The sequence below is a fragment of the Herpailurus yagouaroundi genome, unplaced genomic scaffold, assembly GCF_014898765.1.
Source record: "Herpailurus yagouaroundi ecotype Mexico unplaced genomic scaffold, PumYag 190, whole genome shotgun sequence".
In the NCBI taxonomy this organism is placed as follows: Eukaryota; Metazoa; Chordata; class Mammalia; order Carnivora; family Felidae; genus Herpailurus; species Herpailurus yagouaroundi.
In genome coordinates, this window is record NW_024412421.1 from 10,863,475 (window position 1) to 10,879,932 (window position 16,458).

Sequence of the window (16,458 nt, forward strand, 5' to 3'; positions counted from 1 at the left end):
CAGGCCCTCGCTGGGCACTGCACAAGGCAGCCCACGTGCAGACATGGCCGCGAGGAGATGGAGTGAGCGGGGCAATGGCCAAGGAGGCATCGTGGGCGGCAGGAAGGAGGTTTGTGGCAAAGCCTTCTCCATGTCTCTGCCAAGAAGATGTGCTAGTCATTGTCTACCTGAGGGTGGCACCCTGAACAGACAGCCTCGGGTGGGGCCCGGTGCCTCTGGGCTGGGGTCCAAGCCTGGGTTCTTGTCCCAGCTCTGCCCGGACAGATCCAGCCTCTTCGTGGGTCTGGGTGGAGGGCAGGCTCTGCCGACCCTTCCGGCCCTAATACTTGGTGATGCAGGAGTGGGAAGCAGGGCGGATGGCATCAACCCTTACCCACAGTGACCTTTTAGCAAATGCCTGCGGAGCAGGCCCCTCCCCAGGGTAGTTACTCAGCACCCCTCCACAGCAAGCACCTCTGAGCACTAACCAGATGCCAGGTGTCATAGGGCAACCTCCATGCAAGCTCCTCGCTATGGATTAAAGCACTGTTGCTACACCCATTTTATGGATGAGGAAACCGAGACTTAGGAAAGTCAAATGGCTTGCTCAAGGTCACCACAAACCTAGTAAGCCCAAGGCCGACTTATCCACTAGGAGCAGTGGGCACCATGCTCAGGGCCCGCGGTACTTTTAGGGGGCCCATGAAAATGTTTTAATTTCAGTGAAAAATCAGAAGGAAAAAATAAACTTTCAGGATAATGAAAATGTTTTCATATATAACATTAATATATTCATCTTTACGTCAATGTAGTAGCAGATATGTTTTTACATTTTTCTTTTTTTTTTTTAATGTTTTTTGAAATTTATTTTTGAGTGAGAGAGAGAGAGATAGAGCATGAGCAGGGGAGGGGCAAGGAGAGGGAGACACAGAATCCGAAGCAGGTTCCAGGCTCTGAGCTGTCAGCACAGACCCCAATGCAGGGCTTGAACCCACAAACCTGACATCATGACCTGAGCCAAAGTCAGACACCCAACCCACTGAGCCACCCAGGCGCCCCTAGATTTTTCTTTTTAGTGGAGTAAGGGAACCACCAAGGCAAAAGTGCCTGGGACTCACAAAAGTCGTCATGCCACTCTGAGTAAGCAGCACCTGAACCCAAATCTGTTCCCTTCCCAAGTCCAGAGCCCTCAAAGAAATGCCCCAGCCTCTCTCCCAGTGTCAAAGGAGCAGCACACAGGGTGATCCTGGGAGCTGCGGTGTGCACCTGTCCCTGGGAGGCCCTCAGGCAGAATGGCTACTTGGCCATAGACGCTCACCCTGCTGGCCACTCTCCCTGGCGGGCAAACTTCCCCAGCTCAGCTCCTGGCAGGGACTGTAAGAGAAGAGGTGTCACATCTCAGGGGCAGGTCATTTGGGAAGAGAAGGTGAGGAACAATATGAGTCCCTGGAAGTTCCTGCCTGGGAGAAGCAGGGGAAGAATGACAAAGATCATCCAGAAGAACATTCCAGCTTTTCTTCTTCACCCAACAGAAAATAGTAAACAGCCTGGACCAATGGTAGAAATTGTGTCTTTGAAAGTTCAGGTATAGCCCAGGTAGACAGAGAGCCCTAGTTTTGGAGTCACACAGATCTGGGTTAGGGTCCCTACCCTACCACTTAGTTTGCTGTGTGACCTTGTGAAAATTACTTTACCTCTCTGACTCTGATTTCCCCTCTGGGAAATGCTAATAGTAACAATCCTGCATCCCCAGAGGGTTGCAGTGAGAACAGTCAGATGCTTCCTGTGTAGGAAATGCTTGCTGTATCAAAAAGTGGTTGCAACTAAAAGCCAGAGGAATATTTATTTGGGGGGGAGGAAAAAAAATTGATCCCAACATCCCTAGGGCTTTGGGTAATTGGAATGCTGTGAGCTTTCCCAGGACATAGATACATTTAAAGAAGCCACCAAAGCTGCTATTACTGTGAGGTCAGCCTCATTTTCCCTTCAGGTCTTTGAGGGCACCGTTTAAACAGGAGATAGTCACCTTGCTAACAAAAGAAGAGGGTTGTCTCCAATTAAAGTGTCACCAGAGTCGGAAATTCACCAGCCCTGGTGACTTACGCCACATTTGAGCCTCGCAAGTCCAGGATTACACAATATCAGGCTGAAACCATGAACTAGAACAGAGGCCTGAGTGATGAGCAGAGCTGAGTGTCCCTTCCGGGTGAGCAGCAGGCGAGCCTGTCTCCCACCAGGCTTGGTGCTATGGTCAGAACCACATCTGTGTGCGCCAGGCAGGCTGAGCCCCGCTCACCCCACAAGGGGCCTTCTCCAAGTGTCCCCGCAGGGCTTGGCTGTAGGCAGCCTCCTCAGGTGACAGCACCCCCCCACCCACCCTGAGTGGTGCTTCTCCAATTACACTTGAACCACGTGGGATGTTGTTAAAGTGCAGCTTAAGATTCACTGGGGCTTGAGAGTGTGCATCTCTGACAGGCTCCTGGGTGATGCTGATGCATGAGGGCAAGACCTTCCTCTGGGGCTGCCCTCCGTGTGGTTGACCAGGGGACCCTGAGTCGTCTGCACTCCAGAGCCAGCTGCACTACTCTAAACTAGATCCTCATGATTTCCCCTTTTTTGCTGGGGGATGGGGTACAAGAGGAATTAAATAGAAACATTTGTGGCGGGGGGCGCCTGGGTGGCGCAGTCGGTTGAGCGTCCGACTTCAGCCAGGTCACGATCTCGCGGTCCGGGAGTTCGAGCCCCGCGTCAGGCTCTGGGCTGATGGCTCGGAGCCTGGAGCCTGTTTCTGATTCTGTGTCTCCCTCTCTCTCTCTGCCCCTCCCCCGTTCATGCTCTGTCTCTCTCTGTCCCAAAAATAAATAAACGTTGCAAAAAAAAAAATTAAAAAAAAAAAAAGAAACATTTGTGGCGGGATAATTTACTGAATGGCTCATTTTCATCCTTCCAGAATGCCCACACACCCGTTGCAGGTAGCAAGACCCTTTGGAGCTGTCTTGCCGTGAAGATTTTAATTTATTCTTTTATTTTGAAGATTTTTTTTTTTACATTTATTTATTTTTGAGAGAAAGAGAGACAGAGCGTGCGCAGGGGAGGGGCAGAGAGAGACAGAGACACAGCATTCGAAACAGGCTCCAGGCTCCAGCTGTCAGCACAGAGCCCAATGTGGGGCTCAAACTCATGACCCAGGAGATCATGACCTGAGCCAAAATCAGACACTTAACTGACTGAGCCACCCAGGCGCCCCAATTTATTCTTTAATTTTGAGAGAGAGAAAGAGACGGAGGGGCAGAGGGAGAGGGAGAAAGATAGAATCCCAAGCAGGCTCCGTGTTGACAGCGCAGAGCCTGATGCGGGGCTCGATTTCCTGAACCGTGAGATCACGACCTGAGCCAAGATCAAGAGTCAGATCCTCAACCAACAGCGCCATCCAGGCCCCCCACCACAGAGACTTTAAAACTACAATGAATTGCAGTAGTCAGATGCTTCCCTTTTAAAAAGAGAAGGCTCTGGGTAAAGACAAATCCTCTGCTATCACCCCTTCTCCTAAGCCTCTTCCTTAGGATTCCCCTTTTCATGCTTATGGAAAAGTATTTAATTTAATTTTTTTTTTTTTTTTTTAGAAAGAGAGAGAGTGAGACCACGTGCCCCCACAAGCAGGGGAGAAAGGCAGAGGGAGAGAGAGGGAGAATCCTAAGCAGGCTCCACACTCAGCACAGAGCAGCCCCAACGCAGGGCTCAATCCCACCACCCTGAGATCATGACTTGAGCCGAAATCAAAAGTCAGACACTCGGCCGACTGAGCCACCCAAGTACCCCAGGGAAGGTATTTTTAAAGAGGGATTTTGGCAGAATCCTCTTGGGGTGGCTTTTCTCTTCTATTTTTACAAAAACATAAGCCCAGGGGAGCATGGCTGGCTCAGTTGGTGGAACACGTGACTCTCGATCTTAGGGTTGTGGGTTCAAGCCCCACATTGGGTGTAGAGATTGCTTAAAAATAAGATCTCAGGGGCACCTGGGTGGTTCAGTCAGTTGAGCGTCTGACTCTTGGTTTCAGCTCAGGTGATGATCTCACAGCTTTGTGGGCTCGAGCCCTGTGTAGGGCTCTGTGCTGACAGCACAGAGCCTGTTTGGGATTCTATCTCTCCCTCTCTATGTGCGCCTCACTCACTTGTGCTGTCTCTGTCTCTCTCAGAATAAATAAACTTTAGAAAATAAAATAAAATCTTAAAAATATATGTATAAGCCCAGAGGCCCAGAATGGGGGAGGGTACCATGGCTCCCCTTCCCACCTGTGCGAGAGGGGGTGGCGACAGGTAGCAATGGTGCCACAGGGAAGTTTGGGGGCCTTTGGCCTCCCTATCAACTCCACCAGGACCCCTCCCTAATTCCTGAACTTGGACAGCTTAGTCAGAGCACTCTGGGGATGCTGGGGCCAAGCACCCTAGGGGATTCCCTGAGCTGGGAGGAAGACCGTGCACCTGCTAAGGCAACAACCAGGCAGAGCTGAACCTCAGGGAGAAGCTTCCAGCCTCGTAACAGGCTCCCCACCCCAAGCCAGCTCCACCTGGAAGCAGCCCCCACGGATCCCCCTGAGGGACCCAAAGGCTGGAACAGTTACAATGCCAGCATCAGAAATGGTGACATAGAAGGTGCAGAGCCCCGACCCCTGGCTCTGGTGAGTTCCCCATTCTGGAGATACCCGGAAGGGGGAGGGGCTCCAAAATCATTGAGAAGGAATTTATGGCCACCCTTCTTCAAGGGAAATTGGGGACAGAACTAGACACCTTCAATGACAATTTTAATTCCTTTTTTTAAGTGTATTTTTTTTTTTTTTAGTAATCTCTACGCCCGATGTGGGGCTCAAACTCACGACCCCGAGATCAAGAGTTCCATGCTCTTCCGACTGAGCCAGCCAGGTGCCCCTTTCAATAACAATTTTTCAAGTGGTTTCATACTCATGGCACATACTTAGTTTAACGATTAGGAAAGCAGTTAGCATTTTACTTTCAAGTCATACACGCACTGTGGCTTATAAACACGTTATTGAATATACTGTCTGATTAAAAAAATCGCTAAAGGTTACCATCTGTTAAACTAATCTTTTAGTGTTGTTTCCCAGTGGAGCTCTCCTCGTTTCAATTGTTCTATGCCGAGGAAACATCAGTTTATCGTGTTACTTTATTTATTTTGAGGGGGGAGGGGCAGAGAGAGGGGGAGACAGGGAATCCCAAGCAGGTTTCTCTCTGTCAGTGCAGAACCCAATGCTGGGCTCCATCTTGCCAACCCTGAGATCATGACCTTAGCTGAAATCAAAAGTTGGACACTCAACCGATTGAGCCACCCAGGTGCCCCGGGAAACATCAGTTTAGTTTGTCCCTGAGCAAACTGCACTCCCTGACAGTTTAAACAACATATGAATGAATGAATGAATGAAGCAAAGGTTATACACATTATACAATTCATTCGTTATTCAGTAAAACATTCACCTTGATCTCTTTTTTTTTTCAAGAGATAAAATTCTGGAATCTCCGTGAAATCAGAACACCGGGTGGTACCCTCGAACGGCTGTTACCTATTGGCATCTCTCGAAGCCACTAGGCTCCGCAGAAGCAGCGGATAATTAGCAATATTCATGCCTTCTGCTGCTACCAGGCCACCTGTTCTTCCCCAGGGAAGTCCATCTAGGAAAGAGTGGGAGATACCTGCCTGTGATAGCAAAGCTCAGGAGGATAAAAAAAGCAACAACAAAAAAAAGTGTCCTCTTTCCTTTCCTCTTTGCCAAGACTGACTGGATCCCTGCAGGGCCCCTCCGCCCCATGAGTAAGAGAGAGGAAGATGCCCTCTTTTGTTCTAGCCACAGTCATGGGAGAATGCTGGCTTTTCCCTCAAGGCACTTCAGCACCAATATCTGAGTAGGTGATAGGCCATTTCGTCATCAGGAGGTTTTGACAACAGAGGGGAAAAAAAAATCCTCTTTTAAGAACAAAACAAGGGGTGCCTGGGTGGCTCAGTCAGTGAAGCGTCCGACTTCGACCCAGGTCATGATCTCACCGTTTGTGGGTTCGAGCCCCACGTCGGGCTCCGTGCTGACAGCCCAGAGTCTGGAACCTGCCTTGGATGCCGTGTCTCCCTCTCTCTCTGCTCCTCCCCCGCTCAGGCTCTCAAAAATAAATAAACATTTCAAAAAATTTAAAAAACAAAACAAAAACAAAAAACCCCACGCAATTTAAAAATATCACAATCAGGGGCGCCTGGGTGGCGCAGTCGGTTTAGCGTCCGACTTCAGCCAGGTCACGATCTCGCGGTCCGTGAGTTCGAGCCCCGCGTCGGGCTCTGGGCTGATGGCTCAGAGCCTGGAGCCTGTTTCCGATTCTGTGTCTCCCTTTCTCTCTGCCCCTCCCCCGTTCATGCTCTGTTTCTCCCTGTCCCAAAAATAAATAAACGTTGAAAAAAAAAATTAAAAAAAAAAAATCACAATCAAATAATAAACATTGAAAAAAATTTTAAAAACCAAACAAACACAAGAAAACCCACACAATTTAAAAATATCAAAATCAGATCAACCCCTTTATCCACAGGGAGGGGGAAGACACGAAAGTGTGTTTTACTGTATCCCGACTCGTCGTGAAAGAGGAAGCTGGAACGCGTTCCAAAAAGCAGCCAAAACACTGGTGTGGCAACTGGGAGCACGAATCTTGCAGCTAGCTATATGACAAGCTGACAGCACAATTTTCCTTTGGGGATCTTCTGAAATAACCAACATGACTATAATAAGAACTATCATCTATTGGGTGCTTACTACATGCCAGCGTTTTCTCTGGCCTTTCATGAAATTCTCAGAACAGCTCAATGAGGGGGCACTACTCAGCCCGTTTTGTACTAACCGAAGGAGTAAATGACCTGCTCAGAGTATTGTGGCCAAGAAAACTCCATTCCAACCCAGGCCCTTGCTCCTCACGCAGGTGGCTCTGGACGTCAGAGCCTGGACGGGTGCACAGGTCAGTCCTGCGGGGGGGGAGGGGATGAGGGGGACACAAAAGCTGCAGACATTATCTTACCAGTCTTCATCAGAGTCCCCTGGTGGGGCTAAGAGCATTCTTTTTTTTCTTGATAAAGAGCTAAGACTCCCGCTCCAAAAGTTGAATTCATGCACGGTCAAAAAAGGAATTCATGGCAGAGTTTTCTGTTCTTGGGCTGAAAATTCTATCTCATTGAACTACCCCAAGCAGGCACAGAAAAATCACAAAAATGTGCCCTCTTGCCCCAAAAGCATTCTTCCAGCTTTTAGCTCAGTCCTTTAAAGACAACGTCATCTGCGTGTATTATGTGTATTTGTGAATGTGTGCATGTGTGGATGTGTGTGTAAGTGTGTGTTTGGAAAGGGTGACAGAATTGGGGAAGCAGGCAGCAACTCAGGAATTCAATCAGCTCAATAGGAAAAAAAAAATCACAACACTGAAAATGTAGCAGCAAACATGAGATTGTGTTGCCATGGCAACAATTTAATTGACATTTTCATTTTCCCCCGCATTTGTTCCGGGCAGGTGTGGACAGATATGCGTCCTCAAGGAATGTGGGAGGATGAGGGTGTGCCCATTTGCCTCGGTCAGAGTTCACGATTGGGGGGCTGGTACTGCCCCCAGATAAGGTCCTTGGAATCGGGGTCTTGGACAGTCGGCACAGAGAACCCTGTCACCCATGACAGGCAGAGCATCATCACCGTGTAACAGAGGTGGAGACGATGGTACTCTTGACCTTCTTCATTGCCTGGATGGGATGCTGAGGCTCTGGCAGACAGTCATACAGAGCGACTGAGGCAGAGCCTGGTTTCAGACCTGGGTGGCTGTTCCATGTTGGCTTTGCTGAACTGTGGTCAATTAACAGGGGTTGGCGGTGGGGGGGGAGGGGTGATGAGGCAAGGAGGCAGCATGGCACAGCCTAAACCCACCGAAAGAACAGGGCCATCTTTGATATACCCAAGCAGCAATCATTTTCCCCACCAGATGACGCATTATCAGCAAATCTGCTGCCACGGAACAAAGAACAGAGAAACGGGAACATCCTCCAGCTCGGCGATTGGAGATGGAATTAAATGAGGATTTACCTGCAGGAGCAGCTGATGTTCTAACTACAAACCTCCTCTGAGCAGTCTGTGAGATTCGGAGTGCACGTGCCCCGAAAGCTGCATCCCAATCCCGGAGGCAGCCCTGGCTGGGCCCGCGAAGCCTCCACGCACACAGAATACTAAACACACCCCGGGAGTTCCCGACACGGCCACCTGGTTGCAGCCCTGCCCGCACTTGTCTGCAGCAATTTCTCTCCAAGGCGAGGCTTCACGCATATCTGTTACCCAGCATCTGAACACACAGTGTTCGCAAAGCACAGCTCCGCATGGGAAAACATGAGCCGTCAGCAAATCATTTCCGTGGGGGCAGGAACATCTTCAGGCGGGACTAGTGCTTGGATGACGTCCCCGTAAAGAAGGAAGGGGCTGAAACTGCTATGATGCTGCAGCTTCCATTTTCCAAAAAGCAACCTGCTTTCTAGAAGCCCATCTAGGTTAGCCAGTGTCATAGCTTGGCTTAATCCCTTTCTTCACAGGCTTGGGCGTTGTTATCTTTGCTCCTGAAACCACTCCTGAGCTTTATAGTTCCCGCAAAATCTCATCATAAAAAGATCTGCAGCGTCCGTGGTGTCGTTTGAACACCAAACAACAAAAAGGCAGCAACACTGCAGGCAGGTGCATGAAGCTCTTGGGGCAAAGGGTGACTTGGGTTGAAATGGTCTCTGGGAAATGTGGGGGTGGCCTAAAAAGCTCAGTGGGTTTCCTCCAAAAAACCAAGAGCAGGGGACCTGGCTGGCTCAGTTGGTGGCAGAGCATGCGAATCTTGATCTCGGGGTCATGAGTTCAAGCCCCACATACAGGCTAGGGCTTACTTAAAAAAAACAACTGAGGGGCCCCTGGGTGGCTGAGTTCACTGAGCATCTGCCTTTGGCTCAGGTCACCGATCTCATGGTTCATGAGTTTGGGCCCCGCATTGGGCTCTCTGTTGTCAGCGTGGAGCCTGCCTCGGATCCTCTGTCCCCCACACCCCTGCCTCTCCCTTGCTTGTGCACTCTCTCTCAAAATAAAAACATTAAAAAAAAAAAATAGTGAGAGCAGCATTCTGGGAAATAACCCTTATTCTGGGGTGGTGCCTACCTCCTAAAATATTAAAGGTTATTTGTAATTGTCTCTGTAAAGGAAAGGCCAAAAAAAAAAATCTATAAATAGGACACCTCCCACGTTGTCATTCCCTAACTTTATTTTAAATGCCTTTGAAGTTTATTTTAAAGTATTTCCCAAGGGGCGTCTGGGTGTCTCAGTCGGTTAAGCGTCTGCCTTCAGCTCAGGTTATGATCTCACAGAATGTGGGTTGGAGCCCCGCGTAGGGCTCTGTGCTGACAGCTCAGAGCCTGGAGCCTGCCTCACATTCTGTGTGTGTCTCTCTCTCTCTGCCCCTCCCCCATTCATGCTCCCTCACTCATGGGTGCTCTCTCTCTCTCTCAAAAATAACTAAACATTAAAAAAAATGTTTTTAATTAAAAAAAATTAAAAAAAATTTTTTTTAATGTTTAGTTATTTTTGAGAGAGAGAGACAGAGCATGAGCAGGGGAGGGGCAGAGAAAGAGGGAGACACAGAATCCGAGGCAGGCTCCAGGCTCTGAGCTGTCAGCACAGAGCCCAATGCGGGGCTCAAAGTCACAAACTGCAAGATCGTGACCTGAGCCGAAGTCGGACGCTCAACCGACTGAGCCACCCAGGTGCCCCAACATTAAAAAAATGTTTAAGCACTTCCTGTGACTTATAAATTTAGGCATTTTGGCTAACATTATTATTTGATGCTTGATACTCAAATGTAATCAAAGTGTCAAGCTTATTTACCCAAACTTATTCCTTTTTTTTTTTTTAATTTTTTTAACGTTTTATTTACTTTTGAGACAGAGAGAGACAGAGCATGAACGGGGGAGGGGCAGAGAGAGAGGGAGACACAGAATGGGAAGCAGGCTCCAGGCTCTGAGCCATCAGCCCAGAGCCCGACGCGGGGCTCGAACTCACGGACCGCGAGATCGTGACCTGAGCTGAAGTCGGCCGCTTAACCGACTGAGCCACCCAGGCGCCCCTACCCAAACTTATTTCAATCTAGGTTTTGGATTTTTTTTTTTCCCGAACCTAAAATTGCATGATGCTTGTGCAACACGCATTTGTCCACCTGACAGTTTCTCCATTGCTTTAAGTACTTTTTTTGCGTCAAAACCTTTTACCATAGACAACGCACTCTTAGCTATCTTACAGAGATCCCTTCAGCTGATTCCCCCGTCGAATTGTCCCCTCCCCTGTCCACTTCTCCCCAGCCTTCTCAGTCTCAAGAAATGGCCACCGTCGCTCAAATCAAAATCCTGGAGCGAGAACTCATTACCCAAACCCACAACCCAGTTGTTAGCACTGGGTGCTGCGTGCAGGATAATGTTAAACCAGACCACCCCTCACCATCCTCATCCCAGGGGGCTTTGGAAGTCGTCTCATTAGGCTCCCTGTGTCCCCCAGTCCTCCTTCCACGAGGCAGCCAGAGGGACCTTGTAAAAGCATAATCTACGGCTTGTCACTTTATTCAGGTTTCATCTGACAAATATTTGCACACTTCCTCTGGGCCAGCACTGTTCTAGCAATTCCTTGACCTTGCTAGACGTCTCGTGCTTGTCAGGGAGGGGATGACCCCCGAAATTAAAGAGTAAAACGTAGACTGTGGTGGAGGATAAGAAGTGCTGTGGAGAAAAACGACACAGAGAAGGAAGACCATGCAGCGTGGTGAGCAGCTGACCTCAATCCAGAGCTTGAAATGGCGGGACTGCAACTTTAGGTAGGGTAGTCAGGGAAAGCGTCGCTGAAAGGGGCATTTGGGACCCGGAGAAGGTGGGAGAGCGGTCCACACCATACCTGGGGGGAAGAGTTGCAACCCTCCGGTGGCTCCCTATCACGTGAAAATAAAATCCAAATTCCCTACAACCGCCCTTGAGGTCCCATTGGACGTGTCCAGTCCATCTCTCTAATGCGCTCTGCCCTGTGTTCTCCAGCCATACGGGCATCTCTCTGGGTTGTCACCCTGCCAGGTTCCTCCCCACCAGGGTCTCTGCTGTGGGTGCTCCCCCATCTGGGCCACCCCATCCACCCCTCCATGTACGCATACCCGTCCTTTATCCTTCTTTTCTCAAGGCCGGCTCCTGCCCATCCTCGGGTCTTAAAGATGTCACTTCCTGGGAAGGGCCTTCCCTGACCAGCCCAGCCTCCCTCAACCTGCTTGCTTTCTGTGTTTTATTTTCATCATGGCTCTTATCACCATCTGAAATTGTTTCCTGCCTGCCTCAGCTACAGGGAATGCAAGTTCCCGGAGAGAATCGTGGTGGCCTATTCACGGCCTGGAACGGGGCCTGGTTCAGAGCAAATGCTCAATACATATTTACTGAGTGAAGCAATAAATCAGTCAAGGAGAACTAGTTACCAAACTTGTAAATAATTAATGAGATTCCGGGCAACAAATTGGGCATCACTCAAAAACCAATCAACCCCTGTCTCAGGCTCTGCCATTATATCAACAATAAGGCAACAACAGCAATAGAAATAAAAATTCAATAACTCCATCTCATAATTCAATTCAATAAAAGCAGTTTAAGAACACAAGTCACTTGGGCATTTATTCAAAGCCCTTGGCATTTGCTATCTCTTTTCATTGTGACAAGCCAGTGAGATGGTCCGTCCCTCCCATCTGAATAGGGTCCAGTCACTGAGGTTTCAGAAATGTTTTGTGACTTGCCCAGGGTCACACAGCCAGTATAGGGCAGAGCCAATGTCCTCACGCTGGGCCACACAATTGTATTCAAATTCCTCTAAATAAACATCATGGAGCACTTACTGTGTAGGAGAAACCCTGTGAGAAAGAGTTTCAAAGACAGATGATCTCATAGGCAAATTGAGATGTTTCAGATAAAAGGATTTTCAAAGAATTCTGAACTACCTGACAGAGATCCAACCATAGTATCGTCAGAAGGTGAATATAAATCATTTACTGAGCGCTTCCTTTCCACCAGATGCTGCGCTATGCACTTCACATGTATTGCCTCATTACTGTGTGTTATTACCCCCACTTTACAAATGAGCAAACTGAGGCATGGGATGATTACGTAACTTGCTCAAGGTCCTACGGCCAGGAAGTGACGGAGCTGGGTGCTCAACTCGGCCTTAGCTCAACAGATACTCACCACAGGAAAAACCTAGTACTCTGTGAAATCTTGTCAGTTGGCAGGAGTTTCTGAGTACAGAAGATACTAGATATACCTAAATCTGGCCACCTTGAGACGTGTTTGCAGGACTTGAAGGAAAACATCCATGCTCCTTTCTGGAGAAGGTTATTTCCTTTATCTAAAGACAATATAACCCCCTGGCAACATCTGGTAGCCGTCCTTACCTGTAAACTGTGGCCCGTTGGCTCTGAGACCAGGATGCTTCCTAGGGAGGGGGCTTGAAGCTCGGCAAGAACAGCTCGGTTGGAGGCGCAGGGTCCAGGCCAGTGCCAGCCGTGACAGCCAGGGGCCTCTTCCTGGCCTGCACTGGGGTCTCTGTCCCCCTCTTCTCTCTGCCCCCTCCGCAGGACCCAGCTGTTCGAGCTCAGCCACACCAGGGCTGGAACCACAAACATGGCAGCCTGTGGCCCGGCTTGCTCTGTCAGGCTGTGGGAGAAGAAGCTTCCAAATTGGAGCCTGTAATAGCCTGTGCCCTGGAATTTTCTGCTTGGTTCACCAATTCCTCGCTGGACCAGACGTAGCTTTGGTGCTGAACAAGGCGGCCATTCAGTCTTTAGTGCGGCAATTAAAAGGCTTTGAGGGCAGGATCTCCTTCAGCCTCCAGGGACCGATTTGGGTCGCAAGCAAGGGTCTTGAAATGTTGTCTTCTGGGTTTTCTAGCTGGTGTGTCTCCTTTGAGGTCCATTCAGTTTTGAGAAGAAGTGGTATTGTGGCAGAACAGGGCGGGGCGGGGGGGGGGGGGTGGGGGGCAAGAATAAAGTTAATTAGGCTCCTGACATTCAAGTGGGAACGCAAGATGTCCACAAGTGAACCCTGATTCTCATCTCCCCCCAAATCCTGCTTCACCCCCAGCCTTCCCACTCCAGCTAATAGTAGCTGCCTCCCTCCCATGACTTGTGGACTCCTCCTTTCTTTCACACCACCACCTCCACAGCTCCCACCTTCCCTGCCTGACACCTACAGTTGGCTCCAGTCCCTGACTCACTACTGTTACGTCTCGGCTCGGCAGCCAGACCGTCGTGCTTAAATCAGAGTCGAATCAACTCACTCCTGCTCAGAGCCTTTGATGGCCTCCATATCCCTTGGGAGTAAATGCCCGAGTCTCACAGGGGCCCTCGAGGCCTCTCTGCTCTGAACTTGCCACCGCTCTATACTCCTCCACCCTGCTCTTGACATCCACTGGGCACCCTCAAGGCCTTTGCACTGACTGTTTCCTCTACCTGGGTACCCTTTCCCCAGATATCCACATGGCTCAGATTCTTTTCTCAAGGAGATGGAGCCTGACGGCCTTACCATTCCTCACCCCCTTCTTCCATCTTTGCCCTCCCATGTCCCCCACCTTGCCTTAGTTTTCCCTTCATAGCACTCAATACCCCTGGCATGCTAAATGATATACTTAGTGGTTGTACCCAATGTTCAGGTCTGTTCTTCTCTATGAGGGGGAGTAAGTCCTACAGGGTGGGGATCTTTGCCTATTTTGTTTGCCGTTGTATCTCAGGCAGCTGGACAGAGCCTGACACGTGGAGGGGGCTCAGTAAAGTTGTGACAGGAAGGGGAGGCCCTTCGAGACACAGAATTTCTGTCAAACCAAGATGAGATAGAGCACAGAGGAAATGTTTTGGATTGTCCAACTCTTCAGGGAGCTTAGAAGGGAAAGAGGGAGTGAGCGAGGGGCTGGAGACCAGGTAAACACCCTCTCCCCCCACACAGCGACTTATAAGCCTATGCCCACCCCCGCTCCAACAGAGAAGGGAGGTCCTTGACCTCTAGGGACCCTTAGCTAGGTGCAGGGAGAGCTCCACCCGTGTCCCTGGATGGGGCTGGGCAGTGGAGGACTCCCTCCACCCACTGGGTCCTCAGTTGGCAGGGCTCCTGGCTCCAAACCCAATATCAGGCTGGGAGAAGCAGACAGAGAGGTAGGGTACATCTTTCCCTACCTGTGGCCTCCCAGGCGCCTCCAACCTGGACACCAGGCTTTCCAGGCAGTCAGCTTTTCTAAATAAACATGTTGATTGCTGAAGAAAGAGAACGGTACAGAGTGATCCTAGCAGAAGCGAGCTGTCTGCAGGTGCTGGAATATAGTGTCCTGTTGGGAAACGTAGCCTTCCAAGCTGGAGCGGCCCCGTCTCTTGTCCGACCCAACCTGGCCCCAACTCTTTAATGAATCTGGTCACAGACAGCCGGTCTCCCTCCTCTCTCTCCCTCTCCATCTGGGTGTTAAGGCGCAAAGCAGATTAGAAATGTCACTCTCGTGGCTGGCCCCAAGCTGCACCGTCGGTCCACACTCGTTCCGGTCCGACAGGTGTAATTTCCTTCCCCAAACAAACACTCAGGTGTTGGGTTCTGAAAATCTTCTCCTTATATGAATTTCATGAGCCCAACTATGACCTGGGGTAACTCTTTTACGAGCAGAACAAAGAAATGATCAATCAAAAGGAGTTTGTTTTCCTTTGCGACTCTGAATAGAGTCTGTAGGTGCAGAACACAGATGGGACCCGCCCAGCTTTCTGTTGTAGGCGGGGCAGGTACATCCTGTAAGAGGGTCTGCCGAAGAGATGAGCGTGTAAGAGAATTTTAAAGCTTCTTTTCCTTCATCTTATTGTTCAAGAGTATATATTTCAGATTAAGGCCAGATGCCAGAAGATTCCTTCACAGAGCAATTTTGAAGCACTCTGGGGGCACCTGGTTAGCTCAGCCAGTAGAGCATGAGCCTCTTGATCTCAGGGTTGTGAGTTTGAGCCCCATGTTGGGTGTAGAGATTACAAAAAAAAGAAAATTAACTTGGGGCACCTGGGTGGCTCCGCCGGTTGAGTGTCCGACTTCAGCTCAGGTCGTGATCGTACAGCTTGTGAGTTCAAGCCCCGCGTCGGGCTCTGTGCTGACAGCTCAGAGCCTGGAGCCTGCTTCGGATTCTGTGTCTCCCTCTCTCTCTGCCCCTCCCCCGCTCATGCTCTGTCTCTCTCTCTCTCAAAAATAAACATTTAAAAAAATTGACTTAAAAAAAGAATCTGAAAACTTATTGTTGTAGCATCTTTGTCTTTAAAAATAAATCAGAAACCAAAGTTTTAATATTAAGTCATTTTTTTTATCCAATACCTCAAAATTGCCACACATTTGAGGGAGTCTACTAGGTTACTAGCTCCTTTGTGTCCACTTGGGTGTTCATTTGTTATTTTGATGCCCTTGGGAAGTAAGAGGTGTCTGGGAGTCATTGTTTTCTTTAGTATAAAGCTGGGAGTGAACAAGATGTGATTTATCTGATTGAAGAAGGACCACACAGAGAGATGAAATTCAGGACCCGTGTTAAGACGCCTAGTGAATCTCATTTTCTATTCTGTGTGCAGACCACCAAAGCATCTCTCTCGCTAAACAGAAACCCTAAGAATCACTACATAGTGTTTTTAACAAAAAGATGTACTGCGTCTTTATGCTTATGATACTTTCAGGCAGCCTGAAGGAAAAACTGTGGAGGTTCAGACGTAATTGTTCATGTTTGTGAAAATTCTGCTAGAAGAAAAAAAAAAATCTAAAGAATTTAGATTCCCTGGAGACCGTGATCTTCAACTTTATTTTGTGTAAGGGAAATAGTCACAGAAAACCAAGCTTTGTAAGAATTTCTATGATGATTTAATGTCATTGATTTCTCCCCTCGATGAAACATTAATCCAAAAGTCCTAAAATGGTTCTCCCCTCAGATTCATGATAAGTAACCCACTTTTTATGTGCTTTTTAACAAGCAGAAAACAATAGTACTGAGTGATCAGATGGTAGGAGGGATTAGCAAAGAGGTTAGCAATAAGCTTTAGAGGTTTATACCTATAGCTCCATTAGTCTGAAACTGGGTCTCCTATTGGTGGAGACAAAAACCCTATTAACCAATTCAAGGCAAATACCATAACAACTTCTTAGTAATTGGTGGTCCCAGCAGAAAGGGTGAATTGTAAATAAGCCCAGAAATGAAACCCAGGTTTTCACTCATCAACGTATTGCTTGCAGATCGGGTTCATTGTGATAAATTACCTTGTAGAAAATGATGAGGCAAATTTACCCCGGGTCAACTGTGATAAACTTCTCTGTGTGCGTATCTGTGAAGGCACTGTCTTTGCCGTTACTGATGGAATTCTGTTAAACACTTAT

At 48.8% G+C, this 16,458-nt stretch overlaps 1 protein-coding gene across 3 annotated transcripts in view; it reads right to left on the reverse strand.

Moving 5' to 3' along the window:
* Window positions 1-14,467, reverse strand: part of KIFC3 (kinesin family member C3) — a 77,664-nt gene extending 63,197 nt beyond the window's left edge. For 2 of the 3 annotated variants that reach the window (XM_040498136.1, XM_040498137.1), the window contains exons 1-2: window positions 14,259-14,467; window positions 12,486-12,993 (exon numbers count right to left, since the gene is read on the reverse strand). In XM_040498136.1, the coding sequence (XP_040354070.1) occupies window positions 12,486-12,716 (231 nt within the window). In that variant the 5' untranslated portion in view covers window positions 12,717-12,993; window positions 14,259-14,467. The remainder of the gene's footprint in view (window positions 1-12,485; window positions 12,994-14,258) is intronic. The other variant, XM_040498139.1, reaches the window with a different exon arrangement.
* Window positions 14,468-16,458: the final 1,991 nt, after the last annotated feature.